General features: G+C 36.2%; 1 protein-coding gene across 1 annotated transcript; it reads right to left on the bottom strand.

Annotated features, from left to right (window-relative positions):
* Positions 1 to 213: 213 nt before the first annotated feature.
* On the bottom strand, positions 214 to 15,844 carry ighd (immunoglobulin heavy constant delta). Its single transcript, XM_058770173.1, is given in 20 exon segments — positions 214 to 793; positions 876 to 1,172; positions 1,404 to 1,718; positions 1,795 to 2,121; positions 2,285 to 2,575; positions 2,702 to 3,010; positions 3,116 to 3,403; positions 3,674 to 3,964; positions 4,086 to 4,394; positions 4,500 to 4,787; positions 5,058 to 5,348; positions 5,475 to 5,615; positions 5,618 to 5,782; positions 5,888 to 6,175; positions 6,446 to 6,739; positions 6,866 to 7,174; positions 7,280 to 7,567; positions 7,721 to 8,017; positions 13,156 to 13,452; positions 15,598 to 15,844. Coding segments are annotated over 20 exon segments (5,268 nt in total). The 5' UTR covers positions 15,617 to 15,844; the 3' UTR covers positions 214 to 629.
* Between the last annotated feature and the right edge of the window lie 2,853 nt (positions 15,845 to 18,697).

The following is an 18,697-nucleotide window of genomic DNA, read 5'->3' as shown; positions in this document are numbered from 1 at the left end:
TTGTTTACTTTTTTATTTAAAAAAGCCCTCTAACACTAGCGTTCCCTGTTATTTTCTATTCTATCTACTTGCTTCCTGGAAACTTAGCCCTCATCCCAGACTTTTAATCTTAAACTATGAAAATCATCATATGAACACGAACAGACATGTTTTAAACGATAATCATCTAAACAATGAGTGTAATGAAAAGAAACCACTTTTATGTTTCAAGCATTTCCAATGTTTTTATTGTGTATAATTTATATTTAAGCTGTAATTTTGTCAAATTATTCAAAAAAAAAAAATTATTTCAACAAAGGCCTAACTAAAATTCTGGCTGTGAAATTAGCCATAACAAGACAAAAGAGTTGCCTATTTCATTCAAAAACAAAAACAATTTGAGATAACATTTAGGCATAATTTTTTTTTAAAATGACAAAATGACAAATCTGCATGTTTACGTGCATTGCTAATATAATAACAAAAGGTGTGTTAAAACCATTTATTTATTCATATTTAAATGGCCACAAGGCCAAAAGCTGATATTTACCATATCATTTTTGCTAAGTAATGTAAATTAAAAGACATAAACAAAACAACAACAAAGAAGCAAAGGAATCTAGAAAACATAAACACACTCAAAATATTGCTCATGTAGGCTTGACTTTGACCAAAGTCACTGTGCACCCATAGAGAAGAGAGAGGAGGAAGAGGATGAGGAAGGCACAGGCCATATTCCAGGCCTCTTCAACTGTATCCTGTGCAATAGCTTCAGGTTTGTTCTCATTCATAAATATAGCCTCTTCAGATAATGCTGTAAAAAGCATGACAAAGTTAACATTTAAACTTCATTATTTCCTTGATAAAATTGCTTTAGTACTTGAAATCTGGGGTACCTGTTTTCGTTGAGACGTTAGGTGACAGGATACCAGTAACATGAGTAACCTCGCATGTGTACACCTCACCAGGTGTCCAGTCTGAAGGTTGGAGATCCAGGTGACTTCGGATGCTAAATTTTCCATCAGGGCCTCTTGCAAGGTTAGTGATCCTGTGAGCAGACACCTCTTTCTTACCTAGCCACCAGGTGATGTTGATGGCAGGTGGGCTGAAACCAAATACCAGGCACACTAGCTCAGGCACAGTGTTAGTACCCTGCAGCAGCTCTACAGATGGAGCAGAGCGAATCAACGAGGCTAAAATAAATAAATAAATAAATAAATGTGTTAAAAGTGTTCTTTTATTTATATTTTTTAAATTATACTTTTAGATAAATTGTATTTATATAACTTAAATTGAAACCTTTCTTTATAATGGTATCAAAGTTTTTCAAAACCATATGAAACCGACATGAATACAATCTCAGGAAATAAATCGAATCAGTCCTATTTAAAATATCAGGTCAATTTCTTCCACATGGCACCCACCATACAAGTTCTCTATAGTGGCGGTGATTGGAGTTTGGGATGACTCATGAGAAACAACACACGAGAACGTGCCATCCTTCCACTCTGATGCAGGCAGCATTAGGGCACTATGCATTGCAAACCCTCCTGAAGTGTGAGCAGCCACAGGAGTGTTAGTGAACTGAGACACATCTAGTTGTGTCCCATTTAGTAGCCACTGCACAGAGATATCAGATGGGAAGAAACCAGTGATCAAGCAAAGAAGGTTGGCATTTTGGAGTCCAGAGAGATCACTGTCTGAGGGTCTGAGGATTCTCACAGTGGGTTGTTTGGGATCTGCAGGCATAAAGCAACAATTAGTAATCAGAAAATATTCTCTGTAATGGCAGTGTTGAGAACTGTGAGTGCTCACCTCGGGTTTTTGAGATGCTCTTCTGCTGTGTATAATTTGAGCACAGATGCTTAACCTCACAGGTAAAGAGATCGTATGCATTCCAATCTGAAACTAAAACCTTCAAAATAGCTTCTTTGCTTTGAGTCCCATTGTCATGAACTCTAGGCTCTTGTTCATAGCCATTTGGATTGGGGACGATACCATTCCCTTTCCATTGAATGGAGAATAACTTAATACTCTGACCAACAACCACACATTTCAAATTCACAGAGGTGTCAGATCTCACACTAATGAGGGATGGACCCACCAAGTAGACCTCTGCCCGCTGACTGGACGGTGCAATCACTGTTGGACAGTGAACACATGTGTTGAGAGATTATACTCACTGACTCAAAGTTAAGGAAAGAAACCAAACATTCTTGTATAAACTATAATATTATCAGATATCTGCATCTCATTGCAATGTTGATTATAGAGAGGGGGTTCCTGTCACATCTGGCATGTTTACCTGTGCAAATACTGGTGCTTTTCTTAGCAGTTTCCCCACTGTGTCCGTTATCAGTGTGACAGGTGTAAGTGAACCCTTGATTCCACTCTTGCTGTGGCACCGATATCTCACTGTACGCTTTCACACGTCCATCTTCCATCATTGTAGGGTCTAAAGCTCTGCCAGTTTTCTCCATAGATTCTGAAAGCCACTTGATTTTTGGGTTGAATCCTGTCGCAGAGCACAGCAGCTTCTGTGAGTCTGAACTAGATCGACCCACACTGGGAACAACAAGCTCCATGGTAGGATCGCCTGAGGAAAAAAGTGTCAAATGTTCAGTGAAGAAAACTAAAACATCATCAATAAAATTCATTGCATTACATCAAATACTGTCCCCAGTAAAGTTAATGAGGTATTGATGAAATGTTCATTCCTCACCAAAAATGTTTCCAGTAGGTGTGGATGTCCAGGATTTGAAGGACCAATGAACTTTACAGGTAAAAGTGTTTCCATTCCTCTGGTGCTCTCTAGGTATTGTGAAATGTGTGGTCAAGGACCAAATGTTTTCGGACGGGGCCCAATCCACACAACTTAATTCTGAGATATCAACATTATTAGCCTGGAAGATGATGCAGACCTCACCAGAGGGGAGACCATTTACAACACACTCCAGCACAGCACTGGCTGTCTGCATTGATTTCACGAAAGGCCTCCTGATCACGACTACAGGATCTGTCTTTATATCATCTGAGGAGCAAAAATACTCTTTATCACATGATATCTGGGTTTTAGAAGCTAAATTGTCACCAAGTGCTTTGAGAAATGCAGATCAGTTCAAAGGAAATCACTTACCAGTTTGAATTTCAACCTTCTCTTCTGGGAAACATGGATGTTTAGCGGAACAAACAACAGACTTAAGGGTCAACCAATCATTTCTGGACAAAGTCAAGTTGCTCACAATGTTATTGGACAGGTCTTTGACTTCTTTGGTGGCTCTTTTACTTACACTGTCTGTTAACCATGACACTTCAGTGTTGTCTGGTGCTTCAACAACACAGGAAATTGTGACCTTATTCTCCTGTATAACGTCTCTGAGATGAGATTTCTTTATTTGGACTGAAGGTTTGGACAATGATTGTGCTGTACAGGGTAAAAGGAATAAAGTTAGCTTTACATTCAGCTGAAAATCACGTGATGATGCTTATACTGTCAAGCATAAAATGTTAGTAGAAATTTTGAAAAGTATATTGAGAACAAATACGACATCTTTGCTGTAGAACAACACAAAAATACTGTGTCATGTCACAAACCAGATCTCATGTCTGAAAAATCATCTGGAATTCATTTCAAAATATTACTTGATCTCTGACTGCAGAAAAACTGGGTTCCTGTCACATCTGGCATGTTTACCTGTGCAAATACTGGTGTTTTTCTTAGCAGTTTCCCCACTGTGTCCGTTATCAGTGTGACAGGTGTAAGTGAACCCTTGATTCCACTCTTGCTGTGGCACCGATATCTCACTGTACACTTTCACACGTCCATCTTCCATCATTGTAGGGTCTAAAGCTCTGCCAGTTTTCTCCATAGATTCTGAAAGCCACTTGATTTTTGGGTTGAATCCTGTCGCAGAGCACAGCAGCTTCTGTGAGTCTGAACTAGATCGACCCACACTGGGAACAACAAGCTCCATGGTAGGATCGCCTGAGGAAAAAAGTGTCAAATGTTCATTGAAGAAAACTAAAGCATCATGAATAAAATTCGATACATCAAATACTGTCCCCAGTAAAGTTAATGAGGTATTGATGAAATGTTCATTCCTCACCAAAAATGTTTCCAGTAGGTGTGGATGTCCAGGATTTGAAGGACCAATGAACTTTACAGGTAAAAGTGTTTCCATTCCTCTGGTGCTCTCTAGGTATTGTGAAATGTGTGGTCAAGGACCAAATGTTTTCGGACGGGGCCCAATCCACACAACTTAATTCTGAGATATCAACATTATTAGCCTGGAAGATGATGCAGACCTCACCAGAGGGGAGACCATTTACAACACACTCCAGCACAGCACTGGCTGTCTGCATTGATTTCACGAAAGGCCTCCTGATCACGACTACAGGATCTTTCTTTATATCATCTGAGGAGCAAAAATACTCTTTATCACATGATATCTGGGTTTTAGAAGCTAAATTGTCACCAAGTGCTTTGAGAAATGCAGATCAGTTCAAAGGAAATCACTTACCAGTTTGAATTTCAACCTTCTCTTCTGGGAAACATGGATGTTTAGCAGAACAAACAACAGACTTAAGGGTCAACCAATCATTTCTGGACAAAGTCAAGTTGCTCACAGTGTTATTGGACAGGTCTTTGACTTCTTTGATGGCACTTTCACTTACACTGTCTGTTAACCATGACACTTTAGTGTTGTCTGGTGCTTCAACAACACAGGAAATTGTGACCTTATTCTCCTGTATAATGTCTCTGAGATGAGATTTCTTTATTTGGACTGAAGGTTTGGACAATGATTGTGCTGTACAGGGTAAAAGGAATAAAGTTAGCTTTACATTCAGCTGAAAATCACGTGATGATGCTTATACTGTCAAGTATAAAATGTTAGTAGAAATTTTGAAAAGAATATTGAGAACAAATAAAACATCTTTGCTGTAGAACAACACAAAAATACTTTGTCATGTCACAAACCAGATCTCATGTCTGAAAAATCATCTGGAATTCATTTCAAAATATTACTTGATCTCTGACTGCAGAACAACTGGGTTCCTGTCACATCTGGCATGTTTACCTGTGCAAATACTGGTGCTTTTCTTAGCAGTTTCCCCACTGTGTCCGTTATCAGTGTGACAGGTGTAAGTGAACCCTTGATTCCACTCTTGCTGTGGCACCGATATCTCACTGTACACTTTCACACGTCCATCTTCCATCATTGTAGGGTCTAAATCGCTGCCAGGTTTCTCCATAGATTCTGAAAGCCACTTGATTTTTGGGTTGAATCCTGTCGCAGAGCACAGCAGCTTCTGTGAGTCTGAACTAGATCGACCCACACTGGGAACAGCAAGCTCCATGGTAGGATCGCCTGAGGAAAAAAGTGTCAAATGTTCAGTGAAGAAAACTAAAACATCATCAATAAAATTCATTGCATTACATCAAATATTGTCCCCAGTAAAGTAAGTGAGGTATTGATGAAATGTTCATTCCTCACCAAAAATGTTTCCAGTAGGTTTGGATGTCCAGGATTTGAAGGACCAATGAACTTTACAGGTAAAAGTGTTTCCATTCCTCTGGTGCTCTCTAGGTATTGTGAAATGTGTGGTCAAGGACCAAATGTTTTCGGACGGGCCCAATCCACACAACTTAATTCTGAGATATCAACATTATTAGCCTGGAAGATGATGCAGACCTCACCAGAGGGGAGACCATTTACAACACACTCCAGCACAGCACTGGCTGTCTGCATTGATTTCACGAAAGGCCTCCTGATCACGACTACAGGATCTGTCTTTATATCATCTGAGGAGCAAAAATACTCTTTATCACATGATATCTGGGTTTTAGAAGCTAAATTGTCATCAAGTGCTTTGAGAAATGCAGATCAGTTCAAAGGAAATCACTTACCAGTTTGAATTTCAACCTTCTCTTCTGGGAAACATGGATGTTTAGCAGAACAAACAACAGACTTAAGGGTCAACCAATCATTTCTGGACAAAGTCAAGTTGCTCACAATGTTATTGGACAGGTCTTTGACTTCTTTGGTGGCTCTTTTACTTACACTGTCTGTTAACCATGACACTTTAGTGTTGTCTGGTGCTTCAACAACACAGGAAATTGTGACCTTATTCTCCTGTATAACGTCTCTGAGATGAGATCTCTTTATTTGGACTGAAGGTTTGGACAATGATTGTGCTGTACAGGGTAAAAGGAATAAAGTTAGCTTTACATTCAGCTGAAAATCACGTGATGATGCTTATACTGTCAAGCATAAAATGTTAGTAGAAATTTTGAAAAGAATATTGAGAACAAATACGACATCTTTGCTGTAGAACAACACAAAAATACTTTGTCATGTCACAAACCAGATCTCATGTCTGAAAAATCATCTGGAATTCATTTCAAAATATTACTTGATCTCTGACTGCAGAAAAACTGGGTTCCTGTCACATCTGGCATGTTTACCTGTGCAAATACTGGTGCTTTTCTCAGCAGTTTCCCCACTGTGTCCGTTATCAGTGTGACAGGTGTAAGTGAACCCTTGATTCCACTCTTGCTGTGGCACCGATATCTCACTGTACACTTTCACACGTCCATCTTCCATCATTGTAGGGTCTAAAGCTCTGCCAGTTTTCTCCATAGATTCTGAAAGCCACTTGATTTTTGGGTTGAATCCTGTCGCAGAGCACAGCAGCTTCTGTGAGTCTGAACTAGATCGACCCACACTGGGAACAACAGCAAGCTCCATGGTAGGATCGCCTGAGGAAAAAAGTGTCAAATGTTCAGTGAAGAAAACTAAAACATCATCAATAAAATTCATTGCATTACATCAAATACTGTCCCCAGTAAAGTAAGTGAGGTATTGATGAAATGTTCATTCCTCACCAAAAATGTTTCCAGTAGGTTTGGATGTCCAGGATTTGAAGGACCAATGAACTTTACAGGTAAAAGTGTTTCCATTCCTCTGGTGCTCTCTAGGTATTGTGAAATGTGTGGTCAAGGACCAAATGTTTTCGGACGGGGCCCAATCCACACAACTTAATTCTGAGATATCAACATTATTAGCCTGGAAGATGATGCAGACCTCACCAGAGGGGAGACCATTTACAACACACTCCAGCACAGCACTGGCTGTCTGCATTGATTTCACGAAAGGCCTCCTGATCACGACTACAGGATCTGTCTTTATATCATCTGAGGAGCAAAAATACTCTTTATCACATGATATCTGGGTTTTAGAAGCTAAATTGTCATCAAGTGCTTTGAGAAATGCAGATCAGTTCAAAGGAAATCACTTACCAGTTTGAATTTCAACCTTCTCTTCTGGGAAACATGGATGTTTAGCAGAACAAACAACAGACTTAAGGGTCAACCAATCATTTCTGGACAAAGTCAAGTTGCTCACAATGTTATTGGACAGGTCTTTGACTTCTTCGGTGGCTCTTTTACTTACACTGTCTGTTAACCATGACACTTTAGTGTTGTCTGGTGCTTCAACAACACAGGAAATTGTGACCTTATTCTCCTGTATAATGTCTCTGAGATGAGATTTCTTTATTTGGACTGAAGGTTTGGACAAAGACTTTGCTGTACAGGTGAAATAAATAAAGTTAACTTTACATTCAGCCAATAATCACATGTAATGATGTTCATACAATAATTATACTTTCAAGCATATCAATGAGCCAGACATTAGGTTTTGAAAGTTGTTCATTATTTTCTTAATTATGCTCAACTTACCTTTGCACGTGTTATATTCTGTCTTGATCTCTTCAGAGTTGTGGGTGGCTTTACAAGTGTACTTTTTGTCTACATATGGGGCACTGATAGATAGCTGACTTATGTAAGTGTAGTTTTTCTCGCCTTTATCAGTGTTCTGAAACTTTTTATCAATTTGACCTTCGACAGATTTATCACCCTCAAGCCATTGTACAGTAAGTTTGTCTGGGAAATAATCACTCAACTGGCACTCCAACACAATCCTGCCACCGTCCTCTCTACTCAGCAGAGTAATAGTAGGCTTAGAGACACGTATTGCTATTAAAATAGAGACGGAAATCAATTAACTTAGGCAATGTGGTATAAAAAAGCTTCAAAGTTTATGAAAATGCTTATTCAATAAATTCAAATAGACATGCAAATGAATGCTGTTGATGTTTCAGTGTGGTGGTTATTTAAATCATGGGAGTTTTTAAATGTTGCAGATACTGAAAACAAAGACGGACAGAAAAGGAGATCAGAATCGTGCTTCAGTGAACATAGCAAATAGCAGATGGAAACGTTAAGTAACAGTCAAGCTGAAATAGCCACCAAAAGCAGAACTGAAAACCATCTGCATCTCTGAGACATGGTTGAGCGCATCTGCACAGGAAAGACACCTGGCCATTTACATAAAACAACTTGCTTGTTATGCAACTTATGTTTTAATATACTTTGCAGCATGAACTATTTACACACACAAAAATATCCACAACTTCAGTCTCACAAAGAACAAAGTCTTGCAGATTTAGAGAAAATTAAGCTTTGGATTTAAGAAAATTATGTGCAAGTTATTACATTCAGAAACTAGGGAAATATTTCAAAAGGGCTTTAAAATACTTCTCTGTGTTAATAAATGTTACTCCTTATAGAGTTTAAATAAACATGCTTAGAACAGCATTAGAGCTGATCATGCAAATCAGATTTTCTCCTTGAGATGAAGTTTTGTAAACTTGAGAGAAAAAAATACAAGAGCAATCAAATGGTTTCTTTCTTTTATTAAATTAAAATTTAAAAACAAACAAACATCACAATCACATATTTACAATAATGAAAAAAGAATAGCGCTGCTTTTCTGAGAGATCTTGCATGTCCTTAAAGGAATAAATCATTTCACCTGAAAGAATAAGTTGACAACATGCATATGTTAAATGTATGTCAAAGTTAAATATATGTTAAAAACTAAGGACATCTTTTTTTGCATCATCTCTCCTCAAAATGACTAAATAATTGGCACAAAATTAAAATGCTCCTATAAAATATAGTCTCATGTTTATCCTAAACTAAAAATCAACTGAAAAAAAAAATTTCAAATTTTTTTTATACCTTAACAAAAGTAGCCCCTATGCTGTAGAACAAGGTGATGAGGAACAGGAAAACAAAGGTTATAGCCGTGTTTGCAATGCCACTATCATCTGTATCAATGGCTTCGTAAAGGGGATACTCTATCCACACAATCAATGCTGCGGGAACAGACAAGAACACATTTGAATGGCTTACAGGACAACAAGCCACTGTCCAGCACAAACATGTTCTCTTATAATTATAATATTTTAATCACATCACCTGCCCATCCTCATATAAAATTAGACAAGTGGACTGAGGGCAGGAATATCCAGTAAAAGGAAACCAATTAGAATATTGTGACAGAGAAAGAACCTTGATTGAATTATACTGTTTTTGAAAATTTTCATCTGCCATTTTCATCTTGTTAATTATGTAGCATATTTACTACATAATTAAAACACAATAGAAATATGAGCAAAGTAAGGTGACTCTGACAACCTCAATTAAATCAGCTGAATGTGTCTTGACATGCTGTAGATGAACTGATGTGGCTATGAATTATCAATCTCTAATAACTGAACTATTACGGAGAACATTATGTGTTTAGGTGATTATAATATCAAACCGTACAAATGACATAGGACATGTACACACACACACACACACACACACACACTGACAAACATTTCCTTCCATTATTAAGCATTTTATGTGCCAGCTAGCTTTAATGACATTTTCCCTTTTTAACTGCAAAGTTATATATTTAGATTTTATATATTTTTAATATATATATATATGTATTCCATTTTTCATATTTTAACTCAAGGTGCAGGTTTTGATTTGAATACATTCTGTCATTCAATAAATATATATAATTTTTCTTTTTATTTCATTTGATGTGAAGTGATGTTATTTTGTGATGTCTGTGATCTTTAATGCTCACATATGCTGTGAAAGATAAATATGAAACTAGTATAATAACATAAATGCACAGGAATTATGCTTTGTTTCTTTTTTATTAGTTTTTTCCTAAATGCAATGTGCGTGAAAGTATCTCAAAAAAGCAAGAAGCCACAAACATTAAAGACCAACACAATTACAAATATGGACATGTAACTCAAAAAGAAAAAAAGAGAAAACAAGATGAACACTTAACAGGCATAACATGAAGACACCACAAACACAATGCTCTAGTCCTTGCAAGACGCAGGTGTATTCATACTTAGATTAATTACACCTGCCTTATCAGTATTATCATTAATAGATCTTGTCAGTACGCGCAATTTTTCATCAACGGTTTCGTGGTACACGACACAACTGAACACTGTACCGCTCTTCCACTCAGAATCAATAACTGTTAGCTGACTGTAGACGGAGTAATCTTGATCATTCTTAATTGGCAGGCTAGTGTTGTAACTGTACCCAAGATTCACCACAGGTTGATCATCAGCAAGCCAAGACACAAACACCTCTTTGGGGAAGAAGTCCTTCACATAACATGTCAGGGTCATCGTTTCACCCTCTTTGTGCTCTGGGGGTGCTAATGTGTAAACAGAGGGTCTCTTCATTTTACCTAGTAATACAAGATAACATTTAAGACCAGAATGAGTCATTCTCATATTATTATTTTTGTCAAACTTTATATTTATGTCAATTGTAATGAACAATGGTAGAAGTCAAGAGACCTTGTGAAAGCATGATGTTTTACAAAAAGAAAAACCCATACCATTTTCTCTGGTGAACGTAACTGTCTTGGGCTCTGCTAGCTGACTGTGTTCAACGGTGCATGTAAATTCAGTGCCATTGCTCCATTCTTCATAGCCTATAGGGGCATTAAGTTCCACGTCTGGTTTGTTCTCTAAATTTTCCTCTGAAATTTTAGCAATGACTTTATTATCTGCTTTTATTGTTATTTTTTGGAATCCTGGAGTTTGTGCTGAAGCTTTGCACTTCAGCCATCCTTCTCTATTTTTCAGCATGTCTTCAACGGAGGGAGGCACTATATGAGGCACTATATCAGCAACATTATCGCAGGAATCTGGGTAATAAAAAAAAGCAGTCAGATTTGGGGAGATATAAACATAATATGAATAATGAAACAGAAAACCAAACACTTATTTAAAAACATTCACAGTTCTCAAGAGAAAACATACCTGTATTTTCGACCTCTATTACTTCATTTCCCGCCTTGTGCTCAAACACACACTTAACTTTGCTGTGTGTCTTCCATTTTTCAGCTTTGATTTGCAAAATGCTTGTGGCGCTATACATGGTTACTGAGGCATTCTTCTCACTTTTGTCATATTTGTCTATCGCATCTGTCACCGCATTATCATCCTGAAACCACTTAAACGCATAATCTTTAGGTGAAAACTGCTGAGCTAAACACATGAAGGTTGCTGTTCCATTGTCTAACTCCATTTTTGTAGGTACTGTTAAGTACATAGTTGCACGCTGATTTGGCGGTGGGACTGGCAACATACAGGAGAAAGCAGAGAGGACATGAAAAGCAAAAGAAAATAGTGCAACATGCTTTTTTAAGCAAGCAAATAAGATGCTCTTGTAGCTGATTTTGAACGTCAATGTTAAATGTTGTATATCTTGTTTTGTTTTTTTCTATTTTAGTTTATACTGTGTGTGTGTGTGGGGGGTCCCACTTGTCATTGTATTCTCTTAAGTATTTCTGAAAACCTAGGGTCACTTCATTGATAAAAAAAAATCATGTAACCTGTGTGCTTTTTAGGATCTGTCTTTATATCATTTGAGGGACAAACATATACTTTATCACATGATTTGTAGGTTTTAGAAGCTAAATCATCATCAGGAACTTTGACAAATGAAAATCAGTTAAAAAGAAACCACTTACCAGCTTTAAATTCATCCTTCTCTTCTGGGAAACATGGATGTTTAGCGGTACAAACAATGGTGCTATGAGTAAACTCTTCTCCGGTCAAAGTCAAGTTGCTCACAATGTTATTAATGGACAGGTCTTTATGCTCTGTGGTACTATGTTTACTTGTACCGTTTACCAACCATGACACTTTAGTGTTGTCTGGTGCTTCAACAACACAGGAAATTGTGACCTTATTCTCCTGTATAACGTCTCTGAGATGAGATTTCTTTATTTGGACTGAAGGTTTGGACAAAGACTTTGCTGTACAGGTGAAATAAATAAAGTTAGCTTTACATTCCGGTGAATATCACATGATGATGCTTATACAATAATTATACTTTCAAGCATATCTATGAGCCAGACATTAGGTTTTGAAAGTTGTTCATTATTTTCTTAATTATGCTCAACTTACCTTTGCACGTGTCATATTCTGTCTTGATCTCTTCAGAGTTGTGGGTGGCTTTACAAGTGTACTTTTTTTCTTCATATGGGGCACTGATAGATAGCTGACTTATGTAAGTGTAGTTTTTCTCGCCTTTATCAGTGTTCTGAAACTTTTTATCAATTTGACCTTCGACAGATTTATCACCCTCAAGCCATTGTACAGTAAGTTTGTCTGGGAAATAATCACTCAACTGGCACTGCAACTCAATCCTGCCACCGTCCTCTCTACTCAGCAGAGTAATAGTAGGCTTAGAGACACGTTTTGCTATTAAATAGAGATGAAAATCAATTAACTTAGGCAGTGTGGTATAAAAAAGCTTCAAAGTTTATGAAAATGCTTATTCAGTACATTCAAATAGATATGCAAATGAATGCTGTTGATGTTTCAGTGTGGTGGTTATTTAAATCATGGGAGTTTTTAAATGTTGCAGATACTGAAAACAAAGATGGACAGAAGAGGAGATCAGAATCATGTTTCAATGAACATAGCAAATAGCAGATGGAAATGTTAAGTAACAGTCAAGCTGAAATAGCCACCAAAAGCAGAGCTGAAACTGTGTGCTTTTCTGTTCTAGCAGCTTTAGACTCGCTATATTTGTAGCCTTGCTGTTCTGACAACTGATTGACATCCACAAAGATATAACAGCAGGTTCACTGGTTAAATAGCTAAACCAAAGAGTGTGCTAAAATTTCTCCACAAAGAAACAACAGCAATCTTTATCCAACAGCAAGATACAATAGAGAGATGACGTAGCTAATGTAAAATGTTAGACATTTTAGAGATGTGACTTACCTTGAACTTTAGCCTCTACTGAGCCTTTAGAATTTGTAGCTTGACATGTGTAAGGGTTTTGAGGACCCCAGTCGCTTTTTCTGATACGCATATGGCTGATTTTGGTATAGTCTCCATCCCGCCCGAATGCTGGATACTGCACAAATTCACTCAATTCTTTCTTAGTATCTTTCCATTTGAAAGTAAGTGAGTCCGCAGGTGAGAAACCTCTTGCCAAGCAGCCAACGGTGACGAATCCATCAGAATCAGAAGAGCACTGAGACATGGTGAAGATTGACTTTGGTGGAGATGGTTGAGCTGTTGAGACATTACATCTTTCTCAGACAACTCATAATGCACAACATTATTAGACCTATTAGATAGCTAGGCTACATCTCAAATGAATGACTCAATGGATGAATTAATGAATAATATAAAATATAAAATAAAACAGATTATAAAATAACATAAAATACAACAAAATGATTGAGTTTAACTGGTTTTACACAAGAAGACAGACACCACGGAGTAGCCTCTTCACTTTGCATTGAAGTCCCGATCATCCTGTTAACTTTGCAGGAATGATCATCTCAGTATGTTATGCCGCACACCAGCTACTTACATGGATATTAAATATTGATTTAAAACTGTGGAGACCGGAGAGACAGAACACGAACACAGCTATTTTGAAACAGGTTTCCCAGATGAGCACACAGTGAGTCTTACCCTGGATAGCCTGTTATTTTAGTTTTAGATGCTAATTGAACAATTAGAATTAAGTATTTCGATGAGCCGCATAATAAAACACAAAATCTCGCAAATTAGGTGATTTATTTTCTCTCTTGTGGATGCTGTAATAAATAAAGTGTTATATATCTAAACATATCACTGGATTTTTTTTTGTCTGCAGAATTACTTTTCAGTTTGTTTCAAATGGATCAGTTCACATAACCTATGAAATGTGTAAGTTAAAACAAACAAACAAACAAACAAAATGAAAACAATGCCAACTTTTTGAGAATTTTAAATATATTTGATACAGCAGTTTGTAACCATGGAATCATGCGAAAAAGTGATAATTAAATAGATTTGTAATTGCAAATATTTAGCCTATTAAATACTGGTTGGTTAATGAGCAAAGACCTACGCCGTTGTTTTATTTATTTATTTATTTAAACCTGCCAAATTATATATTTTTTTGTAACAGCGGGATGCAAATTAGCCTATTATATTAAAATACAACACGTAACGTCCACATGAAAAAATACTACAGTAATTTATAGTAAATACTAGGCTAAAGTGTTTTTGAACCATTCTATAATAAAGTGTATTATACTGTATATTATAGTATTTACAACACTTTGTTAATGAATTGTACAGCATAGGCCTTACTGTAGTATTAATGAATTGTACAGCAGGCCTTACTGTAGTATTAACTATAGTGAACTGATAAACTGAAATAAATACTGTAGTACACTTTAGTTTTTACTACAGTAAACTGTAGTGTATTGTAGTATAGCCTAATATACCCTATAGTTGTAGAAAACTTAGTACAGTACTGGGTAAAGTATTTTGTTTATATAGTTGTTATATTATCACAGCAACTATAGAAATACTACAACAAATTAATTTGAGTACTTTGCTATAGTATGGTTCAAAAACACTATAGTATTTACTATAAATTACTATAGTATTTTTTTCATGTGGGGTAGGCTACACGTAATGTATCAGTGTAGAAAGTTTAAACTCGCGAGACACATTGCAGTCTATTTATTTAGTCTTATTCATACTCTTGCTTTTCGGCATCTAATATTTGCAAAGATAAGACAACGCATGCGAGAAAAACGAAAAATTAAAGGTGTCGTTTAACAACAGTCTACTGTTATATAACTAGCAGCTATACAACGAAACAATCTTCCAAAATTAGGCTATGTAGTCGTTTACATTTTCTAATTAAATAACCATTTATTTGAAAACAATTAACAGAAAATTCTTAAGATATAATAATAATAATAACACATGCATGTGGCATTTTGTCTTATTTTACGATACAACTCTCCTTGCAATTAATAATAAAATCTTACTGTTTGTTACGGTGACTTTGGTGCCGCTTCCCCAGTAGTCGAAAGCCCAGTTACACAATATTCTCTTAATGTTACAGCGCAGTATAAAAATGCAACTCAAAAATGCTCAGGATGTGTTAAATGACCTGTAGCCGATTCGTTGTTTTATCTGAATGAGTGTAGCATACACATCAAATTATGTAAAATGTAACTATTCATAATTAATGTGAATCTTTGCGTTTCTAGCAAAACTCTAAAGACATGTTCCGACTTTAACTGTCCTAATCGTAGAGCCATTTAAATGTTGCTTATATATATATTTACACTTTTTGACAAATTAGCCTACATGTCACAATTTTTCGTACTTAGATCAGATTTAGTTTTAGTAGGTTTTTCTTACCTGACGAGACAGTGACCATGGTTCCTTTCCCCCAGTAGTCAAAAGCATAGTCACACTGACAGTTTTACCCATGGATATTGTACAAAAATAGCTATTACGTATTACGCTCGTATGACAAGTCACTTTTATTTATTATCCTAAGCCACAAAATCGACTAGTTATCCTTTTAATTCAGTCTAAGTTTCTTTCTTGCAAAACGGACAAGCGGTCTGTACATTTAGTTCCTATTAGGCTATATTTAAAACGCATGTCAACGTTTATGAAAGATTTAAAGTTTACTTCTTACCAGATGTCACTGTGACCGACGTGCCTTTCCCCCAGTAGTCAAAGGCAGCGTAGTCACAGTGATACTTTTAATTACTTCAGTGCACAAAAACTCAAACGATTTAAATAAATAATAATAATAATAATAAAAAAAAAAAAAAAATCAGCTATAATCCTATTTACTTCACAATTAAATACAACATTGTACATGATTTCTCTCTCTCTCTTTTAAAACTAGTGGATTAAAAACTCTGTTACTAAACATTTAATTTATTTAGCCTATTTGTTTTGTAGTTTGGCTCTAACTAAACAAAAATCTGGCTTCTTACCTGATGTTACAGTCACCGTTGTTCCCTTTCCCCAGTAGCTAAAGGCACCGTCACAACGAGTAGATTTACGATAAGAGCCATACCATTACCCTTACAGTACATTTACACTGTCTTGTCACAGACCTACGTTATTAAAGCGACTAGTTTTGAGACATTTTAGTGCGCTCTTTCTTTATTCTGAGAGATAAACTCAATATTGTTTACGATTACCGACGCCCCCTTTCCACTATTAGCAAAGGCAAAAAATTGTAACTACGTCTGCATGTTATTTTGTGGCAAGACCACTTACCTGATCTTCAAAATGTAATAAAAATGTAATAACAGAGAGTATCAACAATATCTTACCTGAGGAAACGGTGACTGTGGTTCCTTTCCCCCAGTAGTCGAAGTAGACACAGTGACTGGTGCCTTTGAGTTACTAACCAAAAACCCACAAGAAGAAGCAATGTTCCTGTGATCAAACCTCAAAGCAAACATTTGTTATTTCACCTTTCTTTTAAATGGATTCAGTGAAAACATCTCTTCAGCCTGCTTTTCTTTTGCTGCCCTCCAGTGTAGGTCAGAAAGATGATTTGCACTAAAGATACAGTATATCACTCCAAAATATGAAGACTGATATTAAAATGGGAAACAATTTTTAGGCTATAATAACCTTAACCAACCCCTTCCTGCATCTGCCCCTAATAATAAAAAACAAACAAACAAACAAAAAAACAACAACTTTGAGATACTCAAGCTTTGCATCATTTATTGTCATTCAATCATTAATTCATACATACATAGGCCTACACTGTAAAAAGGTTGCTGCAAATTTTACAGTATTTTACTGGCAGCTGGATGCCAGTACATTACTGTAAAAATGGTTACAGTATCATTACTGTAATTGCGTATTTTCATTCACAGTATTGTTACTGTATTTTCATTTACAGTATGAGTGCTGTAGTGTTTATTTTCATGTAGTTTAAACATTTTTTACCTGTAAAAAACAATCAAATTCTGGTACAGTACTGTAATCCATGATTTTTACCACCCCAACCCCATAAAAATCACAATAACTCAAGAGCATTAGCTCTGATAATATTCTTTTTAATTGTTGAACATTTTCTTTTTATAAGTACAAATTACAAGTCTTGATCTCTAGGATGAACTAGCTGAAAAAAGGGCATCACAACAGTCCCCTGGGCACATTGTATCATGGCAAAACAAACACATACTAAAAAGCAAAAACAAGTAAGTACACTAACAGTCAAAAGTTTTTGAATGGTAAGATTTTTGATGTTTTTAAAGAATTCTCTTCTGCTCACCAAGCCTGCATTTATTTACTGCAAAAGTAAAAGTATTTTTACTATTTAAAGTAACAGCTTTCTATTTGAATATATTTTAAAATGTAATTTATTCCTGTGATCAAAGCTAAAAAAATTTCAGCATCATTACTCCACTCTTCAGTGTCACATGATCCTTCAGAAATCATTCTAATATACTGATAAACATTTATTATTATTATTATCATCATCATAACAGTTGAGTAAATTTTTCAACCTGATCTCACAGAATTCCGTGTAATGTTCACGGACTTAATTAACCCCGAATCTGTGGTGGCATCACGGAATCGCCGAAAATGCCGTGCTGGGCTCACAGAAGGCATCAGCCGTGGTCCATGCACGGATTCACTGGTTCAACACCAGCGCTGCATCGGACCACGTAAAAAGAGAGACTCCGATGCAGTTATACTTTCACTGGAGTACCTGACCCCACCCCTGCCCTAAACCTACCCAGTTCTGAACAATAATGATGACGATAAATTATCGCGTCGGCATATTGAAAGCACGGCTGATGCCTGTCACTGACTTACATTGGTATCACTTCTGTGAGCCCATCACGGATTTTTTTCTGTGAGCCCATCACGGAATTTTCGGCGATTCCGTGATGCCACCACAGATTCGGAGGTTAATTAAATCCGTGAACATTACACGGAATTCTGTGAGATCATGTTGAAATTTTTTCAGGATTCTTTGATGAATAGAAAGATCCAAAGATTAACATTTATCTGAAATAAAAAGATTTTGTAACATTATACACTATACCATTCAAAAGCTTGGATTCAGTCATTTTTTTTTTTTTTTTTTTTAGGAGGGGGGGGGGGGGATTATACGAATTACTACTTTTATTTAACAAGGATGGTATAGTGAAGACCATTTATAATGTTACAAAATATTTTTATTTCAGATCAGTGCTGTTCTTCTGAACTTTCTATTCATCAAGGAAACCTGAAAAAATTAGATTCAGCTGTTTTCAACATAATAATAATAATAGTTTTTTTGAGCAGCAAATCATAATATTAGAATGATTTCTGAAGGATCATGTGACACTGAAGACTGGAGTAATGATGTTAAAAATTCAGCTTTGATAACAGGAATAAATTACATTTTAAAATATATTCAAATAGAAAAAATTTATTTTAAATAGTAAAAATATTTCAAAATTGTACTGTTTTTGCTGTACTTTGG

The sequence above is a fragment of the Onychostoma macrolepis genome, chromosome 03 (genome assembly GCF_012432095.1).
Source record: "Onychostoma macrolepis isolate SWU-2019 chromosome 03, ASM1243209v1, whole genome shotgun sequence".
NCBI classification, from domain to species: domain Eukaryota; kingdom Metazoa; phylum Chordata; class Actinopteri; order Cypriniformes; family Cyprinidae; genus Onychostoma; species Onychostoma macrolepis.
This window is presented reverse-complemented; position numbering and strand designations above follow the sequence as displayed.